The following is a 17,463-nucleotide window of genomic DNA, read 5'->3' on the forward strand; positions in this document are numbered from 1 at the left end:
CGTCCTCGATTGGTTCCTGTCCTCGATTCACTGATGATGCTGCATGTATGTGTCCTCGATTTACACCATAAACAAACGCAAGCCGTTTCCGTGGGTGGATTATGCAAACCTAGAGTTGATTTTAAATTTCCAATGTCTCTTTCCTCCTACCCATTACGAATTGGATTATAAAGTATTTCCTTGTGCAATTGAAAAAAAAACTGATTTACTGTCTTTAGCTTTTTCAAAATCATATAAAACTTCCTTCCTTTTTTCCCCCTTGACTCTTAGGGGACCCCAGTGTTTGTGCATGCGGGGCCTTTTGCTAACATCGCCCATGGCAACTCATCCATTCTAGCTGACAAGATTGCCCTGAAGTTGGTTGGACCGGATGGATTTGTTGGTAACTGATATTAGAACTTCCCTTATGTTTGTATCGTACTACCTGCATTTCTACAATACAGACCAAATCAGCCGTTCGCTCAAACGAATTGTTCAATGTTTGTGGTTATTCGGCAATTGGTTGGGATAGCCCATGAAAATCTTTCAACTTATTTCCAGTGGGGTCCCTAGGCAGAAGATGTGGAAGGAAATAGAGTTTTTGTGGTGGGAGGAAAACTCCAGAATAATACTCTAGGTAAACCCAACTAATTAGTTAGGGACTGAAAACCCAATCCACATATTGGCCCAGGCGGGATTCAAACCCAGGTCACAGCGGTGGAAGGCGAGGAAAGTACCGCTACGCCAACCTGATCCTGGTGGTCGAGTGGTAAGACATCTGCACTAGAAAGCAGAAAGTCGTGGGTTCGAGTCACACCTGAGTGATTTTTTTTCCCATCTTTCACTCGGGAGTTAACACACTGAGTATACAGTGTTTAAATGTCAGTGAAGGGCAAAACCTGATTTGATTTATATCACCCGACGCAAAATTCCATCTTATAATAACCTGATCCTGACATAATGTATTTTTAGCATGTAGGAGATAAAAAGGTCTGTTCATGTGAATAGCTAAACGATAACAAACGTTAGTTTGTCTACATGTAAGACCAAGTTTTAGAACACTTTAATAAGTCCCATGTTAAAAATGCAAATCATGTTACTGTTATGTTTAATATTCTATTCATAAATACCTAAGACAGTTTACGCATTCCTATTGGTGGAGAACCCGTCACATGGCCGGTCTTAAACGGATGATAAAGACATGGCTAGCTGGTCTTAAACACTTTTCCAGTGTCACATGAAATTTTGACTCCCATGAAATCTGGTGCCTTTTAACGTTTCATTGGTTGAACGATCACATTCCTCACGTATGCATGCTCAATACTACATTGAATCAGTATTTCATGGTCCGAAATTCACAATACATCAGCCCAGCTGCGTTTCCCAAATGTTCTTATAAGGTAACAAGTTGTGGAGGGGCATTCCATATTATAGTCAGAGGCGTGTTTTTGACTTGTTTTGATTTTTGGACAACAAGATTTTGTTTTTTGACCGAAAAGGTATTTATGAATGGAATAAATATGTGTTCCGTCGGTATTAAACACTCTATTTAAAACCGGTGTGAGTCTGGATGGGTGATAATTACCCATCCAGACTCACACCGGTTTTAAACAGAGTGTCATAAATACCTCCGGAACAAACATTTATTTCCTTAGTAATATTCATTGTGTCCGATGTATACAGTGACCGAGGCAGGCTTTGGTGCTGACATAGGCATGGAGAAGTTCTTCAACATCAAGTGTCGTTACTCAGGTCTGCAGCCCAACGCTGTCGTGTTAGTTGCCACAGTACGAGCTCTGAAGATGCACGGTGGGGGACCAACAGTACGTTGTCATTACTTTTATATTTTCGTCAACTTTGTATTAAGGTAAAGGTCCACTGCGTCTTGGGCGTGGCATATGAGTGGCAGTGCCCAGTCCTCTCCTCTCGCCGTCTTACCTTCCCTGAACCAATCAGGTACCCATTTTACTGTTGGGTCGTCAGAGAGAGTTTTCCAGTTTTTGGTCGGAATGGGATTCAAACTCTAACCTTCCACTCCGTAGCTCCACGCTCTAACCCTCTTTTAACTTTGTATTAATTATTGTAAAAAAGTCTTTTTTAAACCTTTTATATAATTTGTTTGTCTAATGCTTTATTTTGCTGTAACATTCTTCTGATTAGAAAAGCTAATTGAAAATGGGTATGGCCCTAAAGCTTTAATTTAATGGAGGGTTTAACTCAACTCCACCAGGTAGGCAACAGCAAGTGTTTTCTGAGGAACTTGTTCAAGACAATGCTAGTTGATGCGAATAACTTTAACCATTTTGGTGCATAGTGTGGCTGTTAGTGACCGCCCAAGAAACGTGATAATTGTAGTGTAGTTGAACAGCTCCCTCTGTTGTTGTATATCTTTGACCAGGCAACTGTATCACATGCGATCCTGAATAAAACAGTTACTCTCAAATCCGTGTCCATATTCCGTTCCAAACATCACATTGGCGACGAGGACGGATATAACTAACAAAAAACTGATCCAGCAATCCATTGCATCAACCAGTGTCAACGTGGTGAGTCTCACACTCGTTGAATAGAACGTTTCTTTTGAAGAAATAATCGGAAAGCAGAACTGTAAATCCATACCGTAACTGGTCAACGTGAACTCTGCTACACCAATGCTGTACAGAACATTATCTCGACAGTTTCACAGTGCTCGTTGAATATCGCTATCGTAAAGCATGGCACTGCTACCTGTTTTTCCAAGATTTGACATTCATCAAGATGCTAATGCTGGTCCTCGCTGGAAGAAATGGCTCCAGAGATTTGAACGGCTAATGGTGGCCATGGACATAAAAGATGACAATCGAAAAAGTGCACTACTGTTACACTATGCGGGTAAAGATGTTGATGAAGTGTTTGAAACACTCAAGGATGTCGGAGATGATTACAAGTCAGCAACTGAGCACCTGACAAAATACTTCAATCCTCGCCATAACATAGCCACGAGGTATATCAGTTCAGGCAGGCCAAACAGGGCAAAACTGAAACTCTCGATACGTACCATACTCGACTGCGTCAACTTGCACAGACGTGTGAGTTCCAGGATGTCGACAAAGAAATCTGTGCACAAATCATCCTCAGTTGCCAATCACAACGCCTCCGAAGACGTGCTCTGCGTGAACCAATGACACTGGAAAACTTACTTTCCAGTGGTCGTGCCCTCGAGACAAGCGAACGAGAAGCTGACGCTGTAGAAGCAGGGAGAGCTGAAACAACAAATGCTATCACAAAGTCCGATGATGGCAGAAGCAGACGTGACAAGGCATACACAAGCAGGTCTTTCAAGCCCCGCCCTCCCCGACAGCGAAATGCATCACAGAACCGAGGCCGATCCAAGTCCAGGCACCGCCAACCACCACGCCAAAATCAACCACCACGCCCCAACCGTACCTGTTACTTTTGTGGAGGAATCTATCCCCATACTGGAACCTGTCCAGCGAAAGGAAAAAAGTGCCGAAACTGTGGAAAAATCGGACACTTTGATTCCGTATGTCGATCAGCATCAGCCAAAGTCAACGTCATAGAACAAGATGACTCTGACAATGACTACATCTTCGCCAACCAACGTGGCAGCGCTTACGTCATTCATGTTGCTAATCTACCTACCTGCAAAATGACCATCGGCAACACTACCCTGTCTGCCATGATAGATTCAGGAGCATCCGTCAAAGTGTTAGACTCCAAATCCCTTGATCTCCTTCGAAGTAGCGGGCAGACACTCAAGACACGAAAAGCTACTTCCAGAGTATTCGCCTACGGTACAAATACACCCCTACCAGTGCTAGGTGTCATCGAAGCTGAAGTAAGAGTCGGTCCCAACTCTTGCTCTACCGAGTTCCACATTGTCAACACACACAGTTGCAACCTGCTATCTTTCGCAACTGCCAAACAACTCAAGCTGATCTCCCTCAATGCAGACCATGTAACCTCCAACCAGATCAGCCACAGCGACCACCAACCGCCACTGCCATGAATCATGATCAGATAATGCAGCAGTATGGCGACTTGTTTTCTGGCATTGGGAAAATCAAAGATGTCAAGATCTCTCTTCACATCGACCCTGACGTAAAACCGAAGCAACAAAAGCATCGTCGCATACCCTTCCACACACGCAAAGATGTCGAGCGTGAGCTCCGGCGACTGGAAGATGCAGACATCATAGAGAGAATTGACGGTCCTACCCCATGGGTGAGCCCAATTCTTGTCGTTCCAAAGCCCTCAGGTGAGATCAGAATCTGCGTCGACATGAGAGAAGCCAATCGCGCAGTCCAACGAGAACGACACCCCATGCCTACCCTTGATGACATCATCACAGACCTCAATGGGTGTACAGTATTCAGCACACTAGACATGACAGCAGGCTACCACCAGTTTGAACTGGAAGAAGAATGCCGCAACATCACAACCTTCAGCACCCATGTCGGTCTCTTCCGCTACAAGCGTTTGATGTTTGGTATCAACGCTGCCTCTGAGATATTCCAGTCAGCCGTGGCACAACTTCTTACTGAGGTTTTCATCATCTTTTCCCGGCCAAGAGCCAACGGAGAAGTAGAGCGACTAAACAGAACACTAGGAAAAGTCATACGCATCGCCGAGACTGAAGGTGTAAGCTGGAAACAACAGTTACATAGATTCCTTCGCCAGTACAGAGCTACTCCTCATTCCTCAACAAACCTATCCCCCAGCGAAGCACTCAACTCCAGAAAGCTGAAATGTGAGCTACCAGAGATCCAGTCTCCCAAGCGTCCATACAGTAGCGATGACTCCTTGCGAGAACGAGATGCCCAGCAGAAATTGAAAATGAAGACACTCGCCGACACTCGCCTCTTTGCCAAACCGTCAAACATCCAGACAGGAGACGTAGTCCTTGTGCGTCAACCCAAACAATCCAAACACACCTCACCATTCAACCCAAACCCTTCCAAGTCACGATGAGAAGAGGAAACATGGTGGAAGCCACAAGAGGAGACAAAGTAACCAGACGAAACGTCTCTCACTTCAAAAAGGTCCAAACCCCACCCCCTCACCCCCACACCCTAGAAGATGACAACAGTGATGACCCTACAGACGACATACCTTTAGTCACTGATTCACAGCCATCCCAAGATCCTCAATCTTTCGTCAAATCTCCAGCAGTTCTTGAGGATAGTCCTAAACTGAAGTCCAGTCTTCGTCAATCCACACGTGTTCGCAAGCCTCCAGTGCGATTCAAGGACTATGTTCAGTGAACTCTGTGCAGACTGCAAACATTTATTTGCTCATTTGCATCAAACCTATGCCAACTACAAAAATAGGCCAAATCACACTCTCAGCCAATTTTAGAAAAGAAAAAAAAAACCTTCTGAAGTTTCAAGGTTTCAAAGTTTAACAGTTTAAAAGTTCAAAATTTTAAAGTTGAAAGTTTCCAAGAAAGAAAAAGGAATTTTGAGTTGTGTTAAAACAAGAAAAGAAAAAAAAAAGGAACAAGAGAAAGTTCCAAGTTCTACAAGTTTGTTAAAAAAAAAAAAAAAAAAAAAGAGAGAGAAAAGAAAAGTTTATTTAGATCCTTTTCAAACACTCAAATTAAAGGAGACGTACGACTCATTCTTATTTGGAAAATTTTATTTCATTTTATTACTTCCAAACTTATCTCATAGATCACTCGACCTTCAGTGCTCAACATAAAAAACTATCTTAAATGTTTTAACAAACTCAGTTAACTCAAGCAGAAACCCTTTTTGCAACTTTTCATTTAAATCATCCACTGGCACACTTTTCCAAGTTTAAGTGTTGTAACCATTTATCTAAAGAAAGAGGGTGAATGTAGTGTAGTTGAACAGCGCCCTCTGTTGTTGTATATCTTTGACCAGGCAACTGTATCACATGCGATCCTGAATAAAACAGTTACTCTCAAATCCGTGTCCATATTCCGTTCCAAACATCACAATAATCTGTACGTCTAACGAAATAATCTGTGCACCAAAGGGTTAATAAACAGCACTTTTTTTAGGATGAAGCACAAGAGTATGCTTCAATAGGCCTAAGTTATATTTTGTATTGTTACAATTTAAATGTTTTGCTCAAAATAAATTGACTTAAAAAATTTATTAGAAAATTTTTTACAAATTGTAGTGCTCACCAGTGAAACTTGTCGCCAAATTTTTGGACTAGCGTCTGCGTCTTAACAATGCAGACTGATGAGACGCAGAAGGAACAGAGCAGTATCTCATATTTTATCTTGGAGCGCTCACCCCGCACGGCATCAACGTTGAATATTACTGCGCTTTCTCACAGCAACGTACGTCCTGATGAAGGACGCTAGTCTGAAAATTTGGCGACAACTTCAACTAGTGAGCACTCACATTCGTTATATTTTTCCAATATTTTATTAGTGCTACGCAGCACCCTAATTTTCTTTGACTATAATAATATAATTGTTTATACGTTTGCTTTTTCTTTGATCCCCGCAGGTTTTGGCAGGCCAGCCTTTGCCCAAAGAATACAATGAAGAGCATCTGGACCTGGTCCAGGAGGGATTCTGCAACCTGCGTAAACAGATTGAAAATGCGTCCTTCTTTGGAGTGCCATGCGTTGTGGCCATCAACAGATTTAGGTAAATTTCGAATTTCACTGCAGATGGAGAAGTTTCATCAGCGCTGTTGTAATAACTCACTCAAACGAGTTATGTGCGGTTTGAGAAGAACTAGATATCTTGACTTTTTCAAACTCTGTTCTGGTTGTCTTCTGTACCCTTTCAGTGCAACAAAAATTGGCCACATTGTCCACATTGGCTCGTGACAGACTTGACTTACTACTTACTAGTGAAATTATCACACAAAATTGTGATTTATTAGGCCTTAGTATTGCCGAGCCGCATGCGTATCCCATACGCATACTGTTTCTAATGATCCCTATTCTGAATGTGCATAAACTCATAGACTCTTTGTGAGAGTGCCAGGCATGTGTCCCTGATGCATTTGAAAGTCCAGTCTAATTTTTGATTAGTCACTGTTGAGCGAAGATTCTTCACTTATTGTAAGCAGAGCCAGGAATTCGGCCCTCACTTAGCATTCACAATTAACAGGATGTATAGCACCCGACACAGTCCCTGCACTAGTGATGTACATCCAGTGGCGCACCCAGGATTTGGTTGGGGGGGGGGGGGGGGGGCTCACAACTTTTTTTTGGGGGGGGGGGGACCTATTGTGACGTTGGTGGCACCATTTACCCCCTATTATACTACTCGAAAATAGGCCATGTATATATCACCAAGGTCAAATTGCGGGACTAAAAACCGACCCGAGACATTTATTTTATAAACCGAATCCGAACTGAAACCGAACTGGTCCACCTAAAACCGACCTGACCCGACCTGACAGTAATTCAAAGAAAACCGACCCAACCAACCCGAAACCAAACCGACCCGAAAAAACCCGAATATCATGCTTCGGCAAATGTTTTTGCACCTGAACTGACCCGCTTCGCGTAAAAAAATGTCGGCTTTCAGTAACTGAATCATGCCGTGCCGCACTCACAACGTGACCTACTGGTGGGCCTACATGTCATAGACCGATTGAGACAGACCGCAAACCATTTTTAGTCTCACCGCTCACAGTGACTCTGCACTAAATAGTGCACCATGTGAATTTCCATTCTGTTTCGGTTCATCATTTCGGTTTATTTCGGGTTTTTCCAAAATGGCTTAACCGACCCGACCCGACCCGAAAATCGCAAACGCAAAACCGAAACCGACCCGACTAAAATGATGGAAAACCGACCTGACACCACAGGAAGTCGGTTTCGGGTCGGGTCAGTTTCGGTTTCGGGTCGGGTCGGTTTCGGTTTCGGGTCGGGTTTGCACAACATTGCCCTGCACTATTCCATGAGAAACCAACTCACACACCTGCACTGGTCTAACGATACAAACGTTTGTCTGACTGTAGATCTGACACCGACAAGGAGGTGGAGTTGATCCAGCGTTTGTCCAAGGAGGCTGGAGCGTTTGATGCAGTGGCCGCAACTCATTTCACCCATGGTGGTGCCGGGGCAGCTGACTTAGCGAGAGCCTTAGAGAGAGCTTGCCAACAACCCAGTGACTTCAAGTTCCTTTATGACCTCCAGGTTAGAGTTTTGTACAGTTAATGAAACTATGCGTTAGGAGTTGTAAACTCCAAATCTTGGTTTTTTTTGGCCATTAATTAAATTAATTTTAAAAGCAGTGTATACGTATGCTGATTGGCCAATCATTCAACCAAGCAGGGTTGTTGAGAGATATGACCTCTGCACGAGGCCCTGGATTCAAGTCATAACCGAACAAGTTTGTGAATTTCTTCTCTCAGACAGCATGAGTATGTTACGTTGTGTCCGTGCAACAAGGGCGTGAAACGCGAGTTTTCAATGTAAAATAGTTGTATCTCGCTTAAAATAACCTGGATGTACACACAAAGTCAATGGACATCACGATATGCGAGATAAGACCTTGTTGCACAGAGCGTATTCGTGCGAGATACGACTTTGTTGCGACCTTGTTGAACTGACGAGACAAGGTTCAAGGTTTTGCTGATGAAAAGAAAAACACTAAAGCTCTTAATTGTCAGACAGGAATATTTATACAAAAGTAACTGTAAGTTCTTTTATCGATCAGGATACACAGAGGGCGACTGACCTTAATGACATTGAAACTTGGGAACATTACAAGGGAAGAATCCATTATAAACCAGTGACTGCAGCTAATTAATGGTTCCATAAAGACTTCAACCCCTATGACAACTATTATTGGTGGTAAATTGCTGAAAGTTTCCCTTCACATCAACTCTGTCAGAAACTTGTAATCTTTAACTTTTTGTCGACGGACTTATTGTCAGTCATATGTGAAATCACATAATCTGCAGTTGTTAGGTTTTTACGCCAGCTATTCTTGCCTTTGAGAAAACTGTGGTCAGGGTTGTAACTGTTAATCTTTTGAATCTAATTATCTTTTAAGTAATATTTTTAAGGCGGTCTTATTTTTCATTGAATTTTATACCTATTTTTTGATATATTTTGTATGTTACATGTACCATTCAAGTTAGGATTGACAGGCTTTCGAGTCACAGTGTTTTATTATACTTTTGTCAATCTTGGCCAGCTTGGATTGGATTGTTTTTGTTTAGTTTTGTTTACTTTTGTGGATTGCTTGTTGTACCTTGTAATTTGGCTGAATAAATAATAATAATAATAATAAGTCATTCAAACGTCAGATCACAAGTAACGGGTTGATCAATAATAAAGCAATGCCTTGTGAGGCCTTTTCATAGTTTATCTGTAAAAATTGGAGGACTCGTATGTGACTGATAACTCTGTTATTTAACCTTTTCATCCATTCAAGATACCCATTGAGGACAAGATCGCAACAATCGCTCGTAAAATCTACGGAGCGGACGGCATCGAACTCTCTGAGGATGCCCAGAAGGCGGTCAACCGTTACCGCAGCCAAGGGTTCAACGACCTACCCATCTGCATGGCTAAGACACACCTGTCCCTGTCACATGACCCGACAAAGAAAGGCACCCCTACAGGATTCACCTTACCCATCAGAGACGTCAGGGCTAGTGTCGGAGCCGGATTCCTGTATCCATTAGTTGGAACGGTAAGCATTATATAACTGACATACAGATCCTTGGCATTGATTGGTGGAGCTCACATCACATGACATTCGTTATTGCTCCCATTCATACCAGGGCTCAAAAATTCCCATTTGTCCATGGTGAATGGAATTTACTATTCAACAGTAAGGATCATCCTTGTTCCATGACGCGGTATTTGTGTTCAAATGCACGCTGGTGTGCGCATTGATCGAGTGTTGTTCCCAAGAGCCAGTAGCTACAGAGTTGAGTTCAAACATTTCGATAAGGGGTGGTTTGAAAGAGAGAAATACATTTCCCACCAGTTTTCAATTGAAGTAGAAGTTCATTTTAACCGTAAATCAAATGACAAGGATCTGTATGTTATAAAACAAATATTGAGTGGCTTTAAATTGTGAAATGGGAGGAACATTATTACCCTGTAAAATCCGACAGAGATGTAAGATATACTTTTTTGATAAAGTTTTCAAATTTTGTCATCTCGAAAATCCAACTGAAACCATTTCTATACTGTCTTCATGTTATTCATTCTCTCGCTCCATTTATTACAGATGAGCACAATGCCTGGCCTTCCCACAAGACCTTGCTTCTTTGACATCGACATTGACCCCGAGACAGAGGTCATCACTGGCTTGTTCTGAAAGGTCATATCCATGCACAACTCCTTGAGGTACGCGCTGATTTTCTTCTTTTTTTTCATTTGATTTTTCAGAATCATGTGGTACCAGTTCACTCTTGATTCAGTTACATTGAGATCATATGTTTTTTTTTAAAACTAATTAACAATATGTGACCTGTTCTGTCAAAAGCAGATGTTTCTGGGCAGAGGTTGAAATTGAAAACGCTGTGGGGGGTGATTTTTATCGATTTTCAAATTTTTGCATATTTGTAATCCTGAACATGTCTAAAATATATTATAAAAGTTTGAAACCCTAATTTTGAACTCTACATATACTATTTTTGATGATTTTGATAAGGTATATCAGTTAAAGAAATAACTGTTTTGTGACGTTCTACTTTTCTAGTTTTCTACTTTTCGACACAATGAACTTCAAAATAGCATAACTCTGCCCAGGAATGACCAGTTTCAAAAATTAAACCACCTATTAAAAGGAAAAAGAACATATGTTAACAATATGTAAAAAATATCATTTTCGACCTTATGCCCAGAAAAGTCTGATTTTGACAGAACAGGTCACATATTCCCTTATTGTTAGTAATTTCTGATCAGGTGACCATTCAATAGGAGCTGTTTGATATTGGTTATAGATATTCATTCTAATTTTTATGCTATTTGGTACCTTTCTTAATTGATTTCAGATAATATTTATGATAGTTATGCTATTTGGTACCTTTATAAAAAGATGGTGGATAATCATCATGATCTGTAAGATCTTATGAGTGTGTGGTAGCATGCAAGCACTTGAGAATAAGACATTAACTATGTGTAAGGAAAGCCCAGAATGGTGCCTCCAAGGGGGGACTAAACTGACAGACATCTCAACCTCAATTGTTCATTATTTGAAGTTCAATCTATTAAGGAACTTTGTTTTACACCCAAAGAGTTGTTGAAGATAAGCCTTGGTCTCTGGCACTGTTCTTCACAACCTGCATTTTCTGGAATATAAACTACGAGGCTTTGCCTCGCCTGCTATGTGGGGGTAGGTGACTTTGCCGCCTGTCGCCCTCTTCGTGTTTGAGAGGCAGCACAGCGGTCGAGAGGCGGCCCGCTTTGCGGTCCAGAGGCAACTTAGCTGCCTGACGCCTGCTTTGCGGTCAAGCAACTCATGAACACACATGTTAACGTTACATACCTAGTGTGGACATTCCTTCGTTTTCGTGTAGTTAAGAAAAACCTGTGGAAAAAAATCATTTTACTCACACTGTGAAAACTCTTTCGACCCAATTATTTTACTATGATTCCCTTGAGTGTTTCTTTTCATTTTGCGACACATAAACCTAACCCCAAAATGCCTCTAAACCTGTTTTCCAGAGAGATGGAAACCTTGTGTAGACGTGGGCAAGTCCACACAACGTATCTGGAAACTGGTTTATGGGATAACAATTTCATCGTATGCGTGCAAAAGCATAGCGGGGTACCAGCAAAATTGAAGAGATCTGGTCCTGAAGTATAACATTTTGCAAAAAAAAACTTTGGACAGTGAAGTGTTTTTAGGTGTCTTGTGTGTCAAAACGTTTATGTGAATGACAGTTCCATCTCTTTTCGATTGCGCGAAAAATTGCACAGAATGCAGATTTGGTTACCACGTCCCCCATAGCCTTGTGTGTATTTATGTGCCGCGGTTATTCCGAAGAAAAAAATCGTCGAATCGTGCTGTACACCAGACTATTTTGGAATACCGAACTCGCTTAGTGTGGTCACTGCCTAAATCCTGTATGCAAGATGCAAAATGGGGCAAGGTGTATGCAAGATGATATAGAAATGCCCAACATGCAACAGTGGACAGCAAATTACTTGACCACAAAACCGACACAGCTTGTACAGTGTAAGTATGAATATTTTATTTAGTCTCATTTAATCAAGGATGACTTTTTCCTTCATTGTTTAGAAAAATAAATCAATTTATGAGATTAGATACTTTTATAAATAATTAAGTGCAATTTCAAAAAATAAAAGAACTCTGAACACCTGATATTTAGGAAAACCTACCCTCAATGTAGCTATTGCTAACTCTATAAACAGTTACAAGATTTTACCTCTGGAGAAGTAATTACATATCCGTTTTTCATATTTCCTGGACTTTTGGCTTATAAGACTTTTGTTGAGAACAATTAAACCTATACTATAGGAAAAATTTAATTAGCATACAATGCAGATTTGGTATGAAAATGGGTATATTATCAGTTTTATTTCTAACAGTAAAACTGTAATAAGAAAAAAAATGTTTTTGTTTTTTTTAATTTGTAAAGATTTTGTACATTGCTTGCATTGGACCTTAACCAGTTCGCACCGGGATTATTTTGATATTGACCGAACCCAAGCGCGGGATTGTTTTTCACCAACCCCGATGCCAGACGGGTTCAGGCTGTCGTCTGCGGGTAGCACACCCTAATATTTCCGGCCTCGCTCACTGCGAGCAGGTCGCAGACAGATATTTCTGGCCTCGCTCGCTGCGTGTTTATCCATCATCCGTTCCGAATACCGCAAAACCTTTGCGTGTGTATACACGTCATCCGACGTGAACTGGTTAAGAACAAAGGTCTGTTAACCATCAAGTAATCACTTTACTGTGTAATTAACAGTTTCATGTAATGGTAAGATTTCTGTAATGATAAAAGTAAATGTAGTGTAACATTTTGAGCATTGGAAGATCACAAAAGTTCAATATGTACCAGAATTATATGAAATTCAGGGGATTTTTTATGCAAACTTGGATACTTTGGGTAAGGGGCTGTACCCAGCTTTTGAACCGAAATAAAATACATGTATTATATAATCAACTTTCTTTCAGTGATGTTTTACCTTCTTTTACATTTTCTATGACTGTGTAATCACTTGGGAAGACAATAAAGTTGGTATGCCTAGATGTTCATAAATTTATAGTCAAAACAGTAGTCCTGATGTCTCTGCAGAATGTAGAGGCTAAAATCTCTCTCAAAAGGCTTTTGAGAAAGATACCGCTAGGATTGAAACCTCAGCCGGTCTTACTTTGCACAATTTGTATATTTCAGCTCACTCTTCCAGTTTGTGAAACGGTTACCAAATGTTTGGAACACCTTTCCAATTCCTCCAAAATCCTCTTTACATAATGGAGGATTTCAAAGGGTTCGAGGGCCTTTGAAAATCGAAGTACTGGAGGATTTTACAGGGTTGAGGGCATAACAGGATTTTGCCTCTGGAGGATAATGGAGGATCCAGGTCATTAGGCCCAATATGATGCTTGATGAAACTGGAGTCGAGGATTGAGACTCTGGCTGGATTTGCCAAAAAATGATTTTGGAGCATTCAGGCTGTTACTTGCTTTATACATGTATACTTGGGCAGGTATCCAGCACTTATACCACTGTTTATTGTACAGCCTCTTTTCTCCAATTAGTAGGGCCATGACATTGCCAATCCACAAACAGGATGACAATGGAGGATTTCAATAAGTTACACAGGCTTATGAACTCATAAGAGCATTGAAATCCGATTATGTGATAACATGCCATCAACAAACCCAGTGGAGCATTTCGAAGGATCCAGGCAGAGGCCTCCAGTGACAAAAAGTGGATGATTTTGAAGGATTCAGGTGCTTCTGTTTTTAAATCTTTGCCATTGGAGGATATTGAAGGATTCAGGCTGCTTCTGGGCAAGAGAGCTTCTAAGGGAGTCAGGGTTAATGGTTATTCAACTGGAGAGAAAACCAAAATCATATTTATTTTGCCATAAAGATCCAAATTAAGAATGCTCTATATGACAACCTCATGTTTGCTAATTGAAGCAAGGTTTTCTTTGCATAGACTCTGAAAGTTTTGGGCAATCTTTCTAGAGTTCAGTGCCACAATTTTAAATAGTACCCATTTTGCAAGAATAGAATCAGTGATTGTGAATTCCTGAAAGCTGCCATGGTGTTCTTCAGGCATGCTTGAGAGCCTCTCGTTTGCTCAGCGGAGCAAGCTTGTCCTCGTTCTCCTTCACGAAGTCTTTGACGGCCTGAGGGGCAATACGGAAGTGGTTGCGTAAAGCCCATCCTATGGATTTCTGGATGAAGAATTCCTTCTCATGACAACATAACAGGCAGTATCTGGATGAGCAAGATTTTAAAAATGAGATGGAATCAGCAGATCTGAGCTTTACGAAAATAGCTTTTCAAATTCCGCACCTCCCAGAGACCCAAGACATGGTCCCACCCCTCTGTCTTTGTCGTTTTCCAGCTTGAACCCATCTATTCAAGATGAACATGTTCTTGAACATTGGACGTTTTCCTTCCAACATCTTTTCAGTGTAACGACAACGTTCTAGATAAAAGGGGTTTGGCTTGCTTGCTTTTGCTCACATATAGATCTGCCTTGCGGGTAGACTGGTTTCTGGTGCCATTACATGTACTGTCGCTTTCTTTTCCCTAACCCTAAACAAGTGCTGTGGCCTCGTGGTCTGAAGCATTGAACTCATGGTCTGCAGGTAACTTTGCAGATTGTGGGTTCGAGTCCAGCCTGGGCTTGTGGTGCATGTGCCCTTGGGCAAGGCACTTTGTCACTCATTGCTTCTCCCCACCCAGGAGTAAATGGGTACCTGTGAGGGCAGAGATGGTTCATTATTGTGATTGATTTTAGCTGCTTTGCGCCGAAATGGCTGCATCAAGTTGTATACGGCCCAGGGAGCTGAAATTGAATTTGGAATGTTTCTTTGGCCCAATGAGCAGAGTAATAATAACATAAAGCGCTTTGATCTTACTTTAAAAGCTCTATATAAGCACCAGTTATTATTATTATTCTTTTGTTTGGTTTACTCCTTTCCCTTTTTGCAGTGAAGTTGGGGGGGGGGGGGGTTTAACCAAATAAGTGAAGACCAATCCTTACATTGATCCAAAAGCAGTTTGGGAAGGGACGAAGATATTTATAGTATTCAGATTGAATGGACCATACCTGAATAATTTGTCCTGGTCGGTGTTGTGCTTGTATTTCAGCTGATGAAGTATAGCAGCCCGACGTAACCACATGTTGGAGTGTGTTATCCAAGTGTCTAGGATCGGGTTCATTACAGTGGGTTTTTCCGTGGCTAGATACCCGACCACTGAAAAGAGAGTTACATGGGCAGAAGTGAAAGTTGTTTAACACTAATATTTGGAAATCACATACTGGAAGCTTCGTAAGATAAAGTCTCACAGATGTGAAAAAATATATCGCTTCACAAATTTCAAAAATCATGCCAAATTGTGAAAAATGTATGGTCATTGTGTAGGATACGCTTTAGAACAGTTGCCAGTCTTCTGTATAAACAAGGTGCTCATGAAATTGCACATAATTATGGTGATCGTTACGGCAGGACGATTTACATTAAGATCCCTCAAAAGTCCATCTAGAGATTTGGAAGGATTTTACTGAACTGAGGACGGTACAGCCTGAGCCTAGAGCTTGTCAAAGGGATACATCCCCCTTGAGTCATGAGCTGTTGGGGGTAAACACAGTCTTTGGTTAAGTAGAATTCAAGAAGCTTCCAAACAAGGAAAGGGAAAACTGAAAATTGGAATGATTTTACACCCAAGTCTTGAGCCCGACGAGCCGTCACTTCTAGATTTGTTGTAAACATGTACGAAACTATTTTGCTGCTCAACATACGGCCCACCCAACCAAATTTGTATACCAAAAAAACTTCCAGATATATCTTCACGATGTACGATTTCAGTACCGGCGTTGAACATTATTTTTTGTCTGTCTTTTCTTACGATTTGGTGAAATGGTGTCCACAGTATCCCACCAGCTCTTGGTAGTTATCAAAGTCTCCAGGCAGCTCGCCGATTCGCGACACTCCCCGGCCGTGCTTCCGAGCAAGTTGCGGTACTTCTCGCCGAATTTCAAGGCAATATGATGGCACTCTCGTTCGGGTTCATTCCACAGGGATAGCATTAAACCCCTGAGATTTGCCGAGATCGTAATTATGGGAATTTCTGCAAGGATCTTCAGAAGAGAAACCAAATAATTGCGGAGTGTTTGATTTTAATTTACTTTCTGTCATTTTAATAACGTCCCAAAACTTGGTACTTGGTTGGTGGTCCTCCGAAATATTCCATCTAAGGACTTTAAACTGGAGATGTGGTGTAGTGAGAGTGCTCAAGATTAGGTTTTGTCACAAAGAGCGTAGCTACCCTATGTAAATCCGGGCAGACTCAAGGATTTCTCTTTTCAGGAACAAATACGAAAGTAAGGAACGGTTCTGGATCAAAAATAACTTGAGGTTACTTGAAGTTAATAAAGGCATTTTCTTTTAAGATAAGAAAATTTAGGAAATTTTGAAAACTGTCAAAAATGCAATGAAACAATTGTTGAGACACATGGATAGAATACCGCCTGTCTCGTGATGTGACAACCCAAAGGGGGGGGGGGGATTCATGGGAAAACACGCTCACTCTTTTCACCAACGAACATCTTGATTCATGGATTCACTTTCACGTAAAATGACGTCTATACCCCTTACATCTTTGAAAGCGCTTTTCAGCTCCGGACTCGCGATGCCGTAGAATGCGAACTGATTCCGCATGTATTTGGCCATGGCCGGCGCTCGCTTCGGATCCGCTGCTTGGCGAAGATGCCTCGTTACTGTGGCAACTATACGGGTTGCCATGTCAGCATCGTCTGTCTGGAGGGTCTTCGCTTTCTTCTTGGCGGGCGATTTCTCTTCCTCGTCGCGTGACTTTCGCTTAGTGGTGGTCGGTGTCTTTGCCGCTTGATCTCTGGTGGGGACGGCTCGTCCACGTCTCGTGCTCATTGCGATAATCCTTGTCGACCGCTAATATTGAACAAGATAGAAAATGATTCCGTTAAGCTTCAGCACATGTAATATTAAAATATGGGCAACATCGTATGTGTAAAGGCTGCTTTACAATTTCATGGGAGTAATGATCAGAGGGAGGTGTAACTGGGGGCCTATTTGTAGGGGGCATTACTTTGTGAAGGGGGAAAACCAATGGGGTTGTAACAAAAAGGTTCATTTTGTCTTCCCAAATTCTGAGCCAGGAGGGGGGGGGGGGGGGGTACAAGATGGGCACAGGCCTCTACGAAGCGCGTTCCCCCCCCCCCCCCCCCCCCCCAACGCCAATGTAACATTCGCGGCGATCCGGTTAGGCAATAGTGATGTACTTCACAGTGAAGCTAATTTACGGACATAAGCAGAGCCGTATTTTGA

The 17,463-nt window shown here is 41.8% G+C and overlaps 2 protein-coding genes across 2 annotated transcripts in view; one reads left to right on the top strand and one right to left on the bottom strand.

Moving 5' to 3' along the window:
- The window catches only part of LOC119741019 (C-1-tetrahydrofolate synthase, cytoplasmic-like), a 32,527-nt gene extending 22,060 nt beyond the window's left edge, over nucleotides 1-10,467 (top strand). The window contains exons 15-20 of the mRNA XM_038216586.1: nucleotides 271-382; nucleotides 1,663-1,802; nucleotides 6,465-6,607; nucleotides 7,938-8,115; nucleotides 9,362-9,622; nucleotides 10,169-10,467. Of these exons, the coding sequence (XP_038072514.1) occupies nucleotides 271-382; nucleotides 1,663-1,802; nucleotides 6,465-6,607; nucleotides 7,938-8,115; nucleotides 9,362-9,622; nucleotides 10,169-10,258 (924 nt within the window). The 3' untranslated portion in view covers nucleotides 10,259-10,467. The remainder of the gene's footprint in view (nucleotides 1-270; nucleotides 383-1,662; nucleotides 1,803-6,464; nucleotides 6,608-7,937; nucleotides 8,116-9,361; nucleotides 9,623-10,168) is intronic.
- Nucleotides 10,468-12,746: 2,279 nt separating this feature from the next.
- LOC119742119 lies at nucleotides 12,747-17,088 on the bottom strand. The gene is made up of 4 exons (XM_038218152.1): nucleotides 16,756-17,088; nucleotides 16,007-16,238; nucleotides 15,207-15,354; nucleotides 12,747-14,365 (listed from the first exon to the last, which is right to left on the bottom strand). Exons 1-4 carry the CDS (start codon nucleotides 17,044-17,046, stop codon nucleotides 14,197-14,199), a joined length of 840 nt encoding a protein of 279 aa, XP_038074080.1. The 5' UTR covers nucleotides 17,047-17,088; the 3' UTR covers nucleotides 12,747-14,196.
- Between the last annotated feature and the right edge of the window lie 375 nt (nucleotides 17,089-17,463).

The sequence above is a fragment of the Patiria miniata genome, unplaced genomic scaffold (genome assembly GCF_015706575.1).
Source record: "Patiria miniata isolate m_02_andy unplaced genomic scaffold, ASM1570657v1 HiC_scaffold_5, whole genome shotgun sequence".
NCBI lineage: Eukaryota > Metazoa > Echinodermata > Asteroidea > Valvatida > Asterinidae > Patiria > Patiria miniata.

Bases quoted from the DNA above. Each gene is read 5' to 3' on its own strand.
- LOC119742119 (XM_038218152.1), bottom strand. From the start codon at position 17,046: ATGAGCACGAGACGTGGACGAGCCGTCCCCACCAGAGATCAAGCGGCA. The intron at 16,239-16,755 runs GTAAGGGGTATA...TCTCTTCTGAAG, and splicing joins TGAAAAGCGCTTTCAAAGAT to ATCCTTGCAGAAATTCCCAT. The intron at 14,366-15,206 runs GTATGGTCCATT...TTGCTCATCCAG, and splicing joins GACCAGGACAAATTATTCAG to ATACTGCCTGTTATGTTGTC.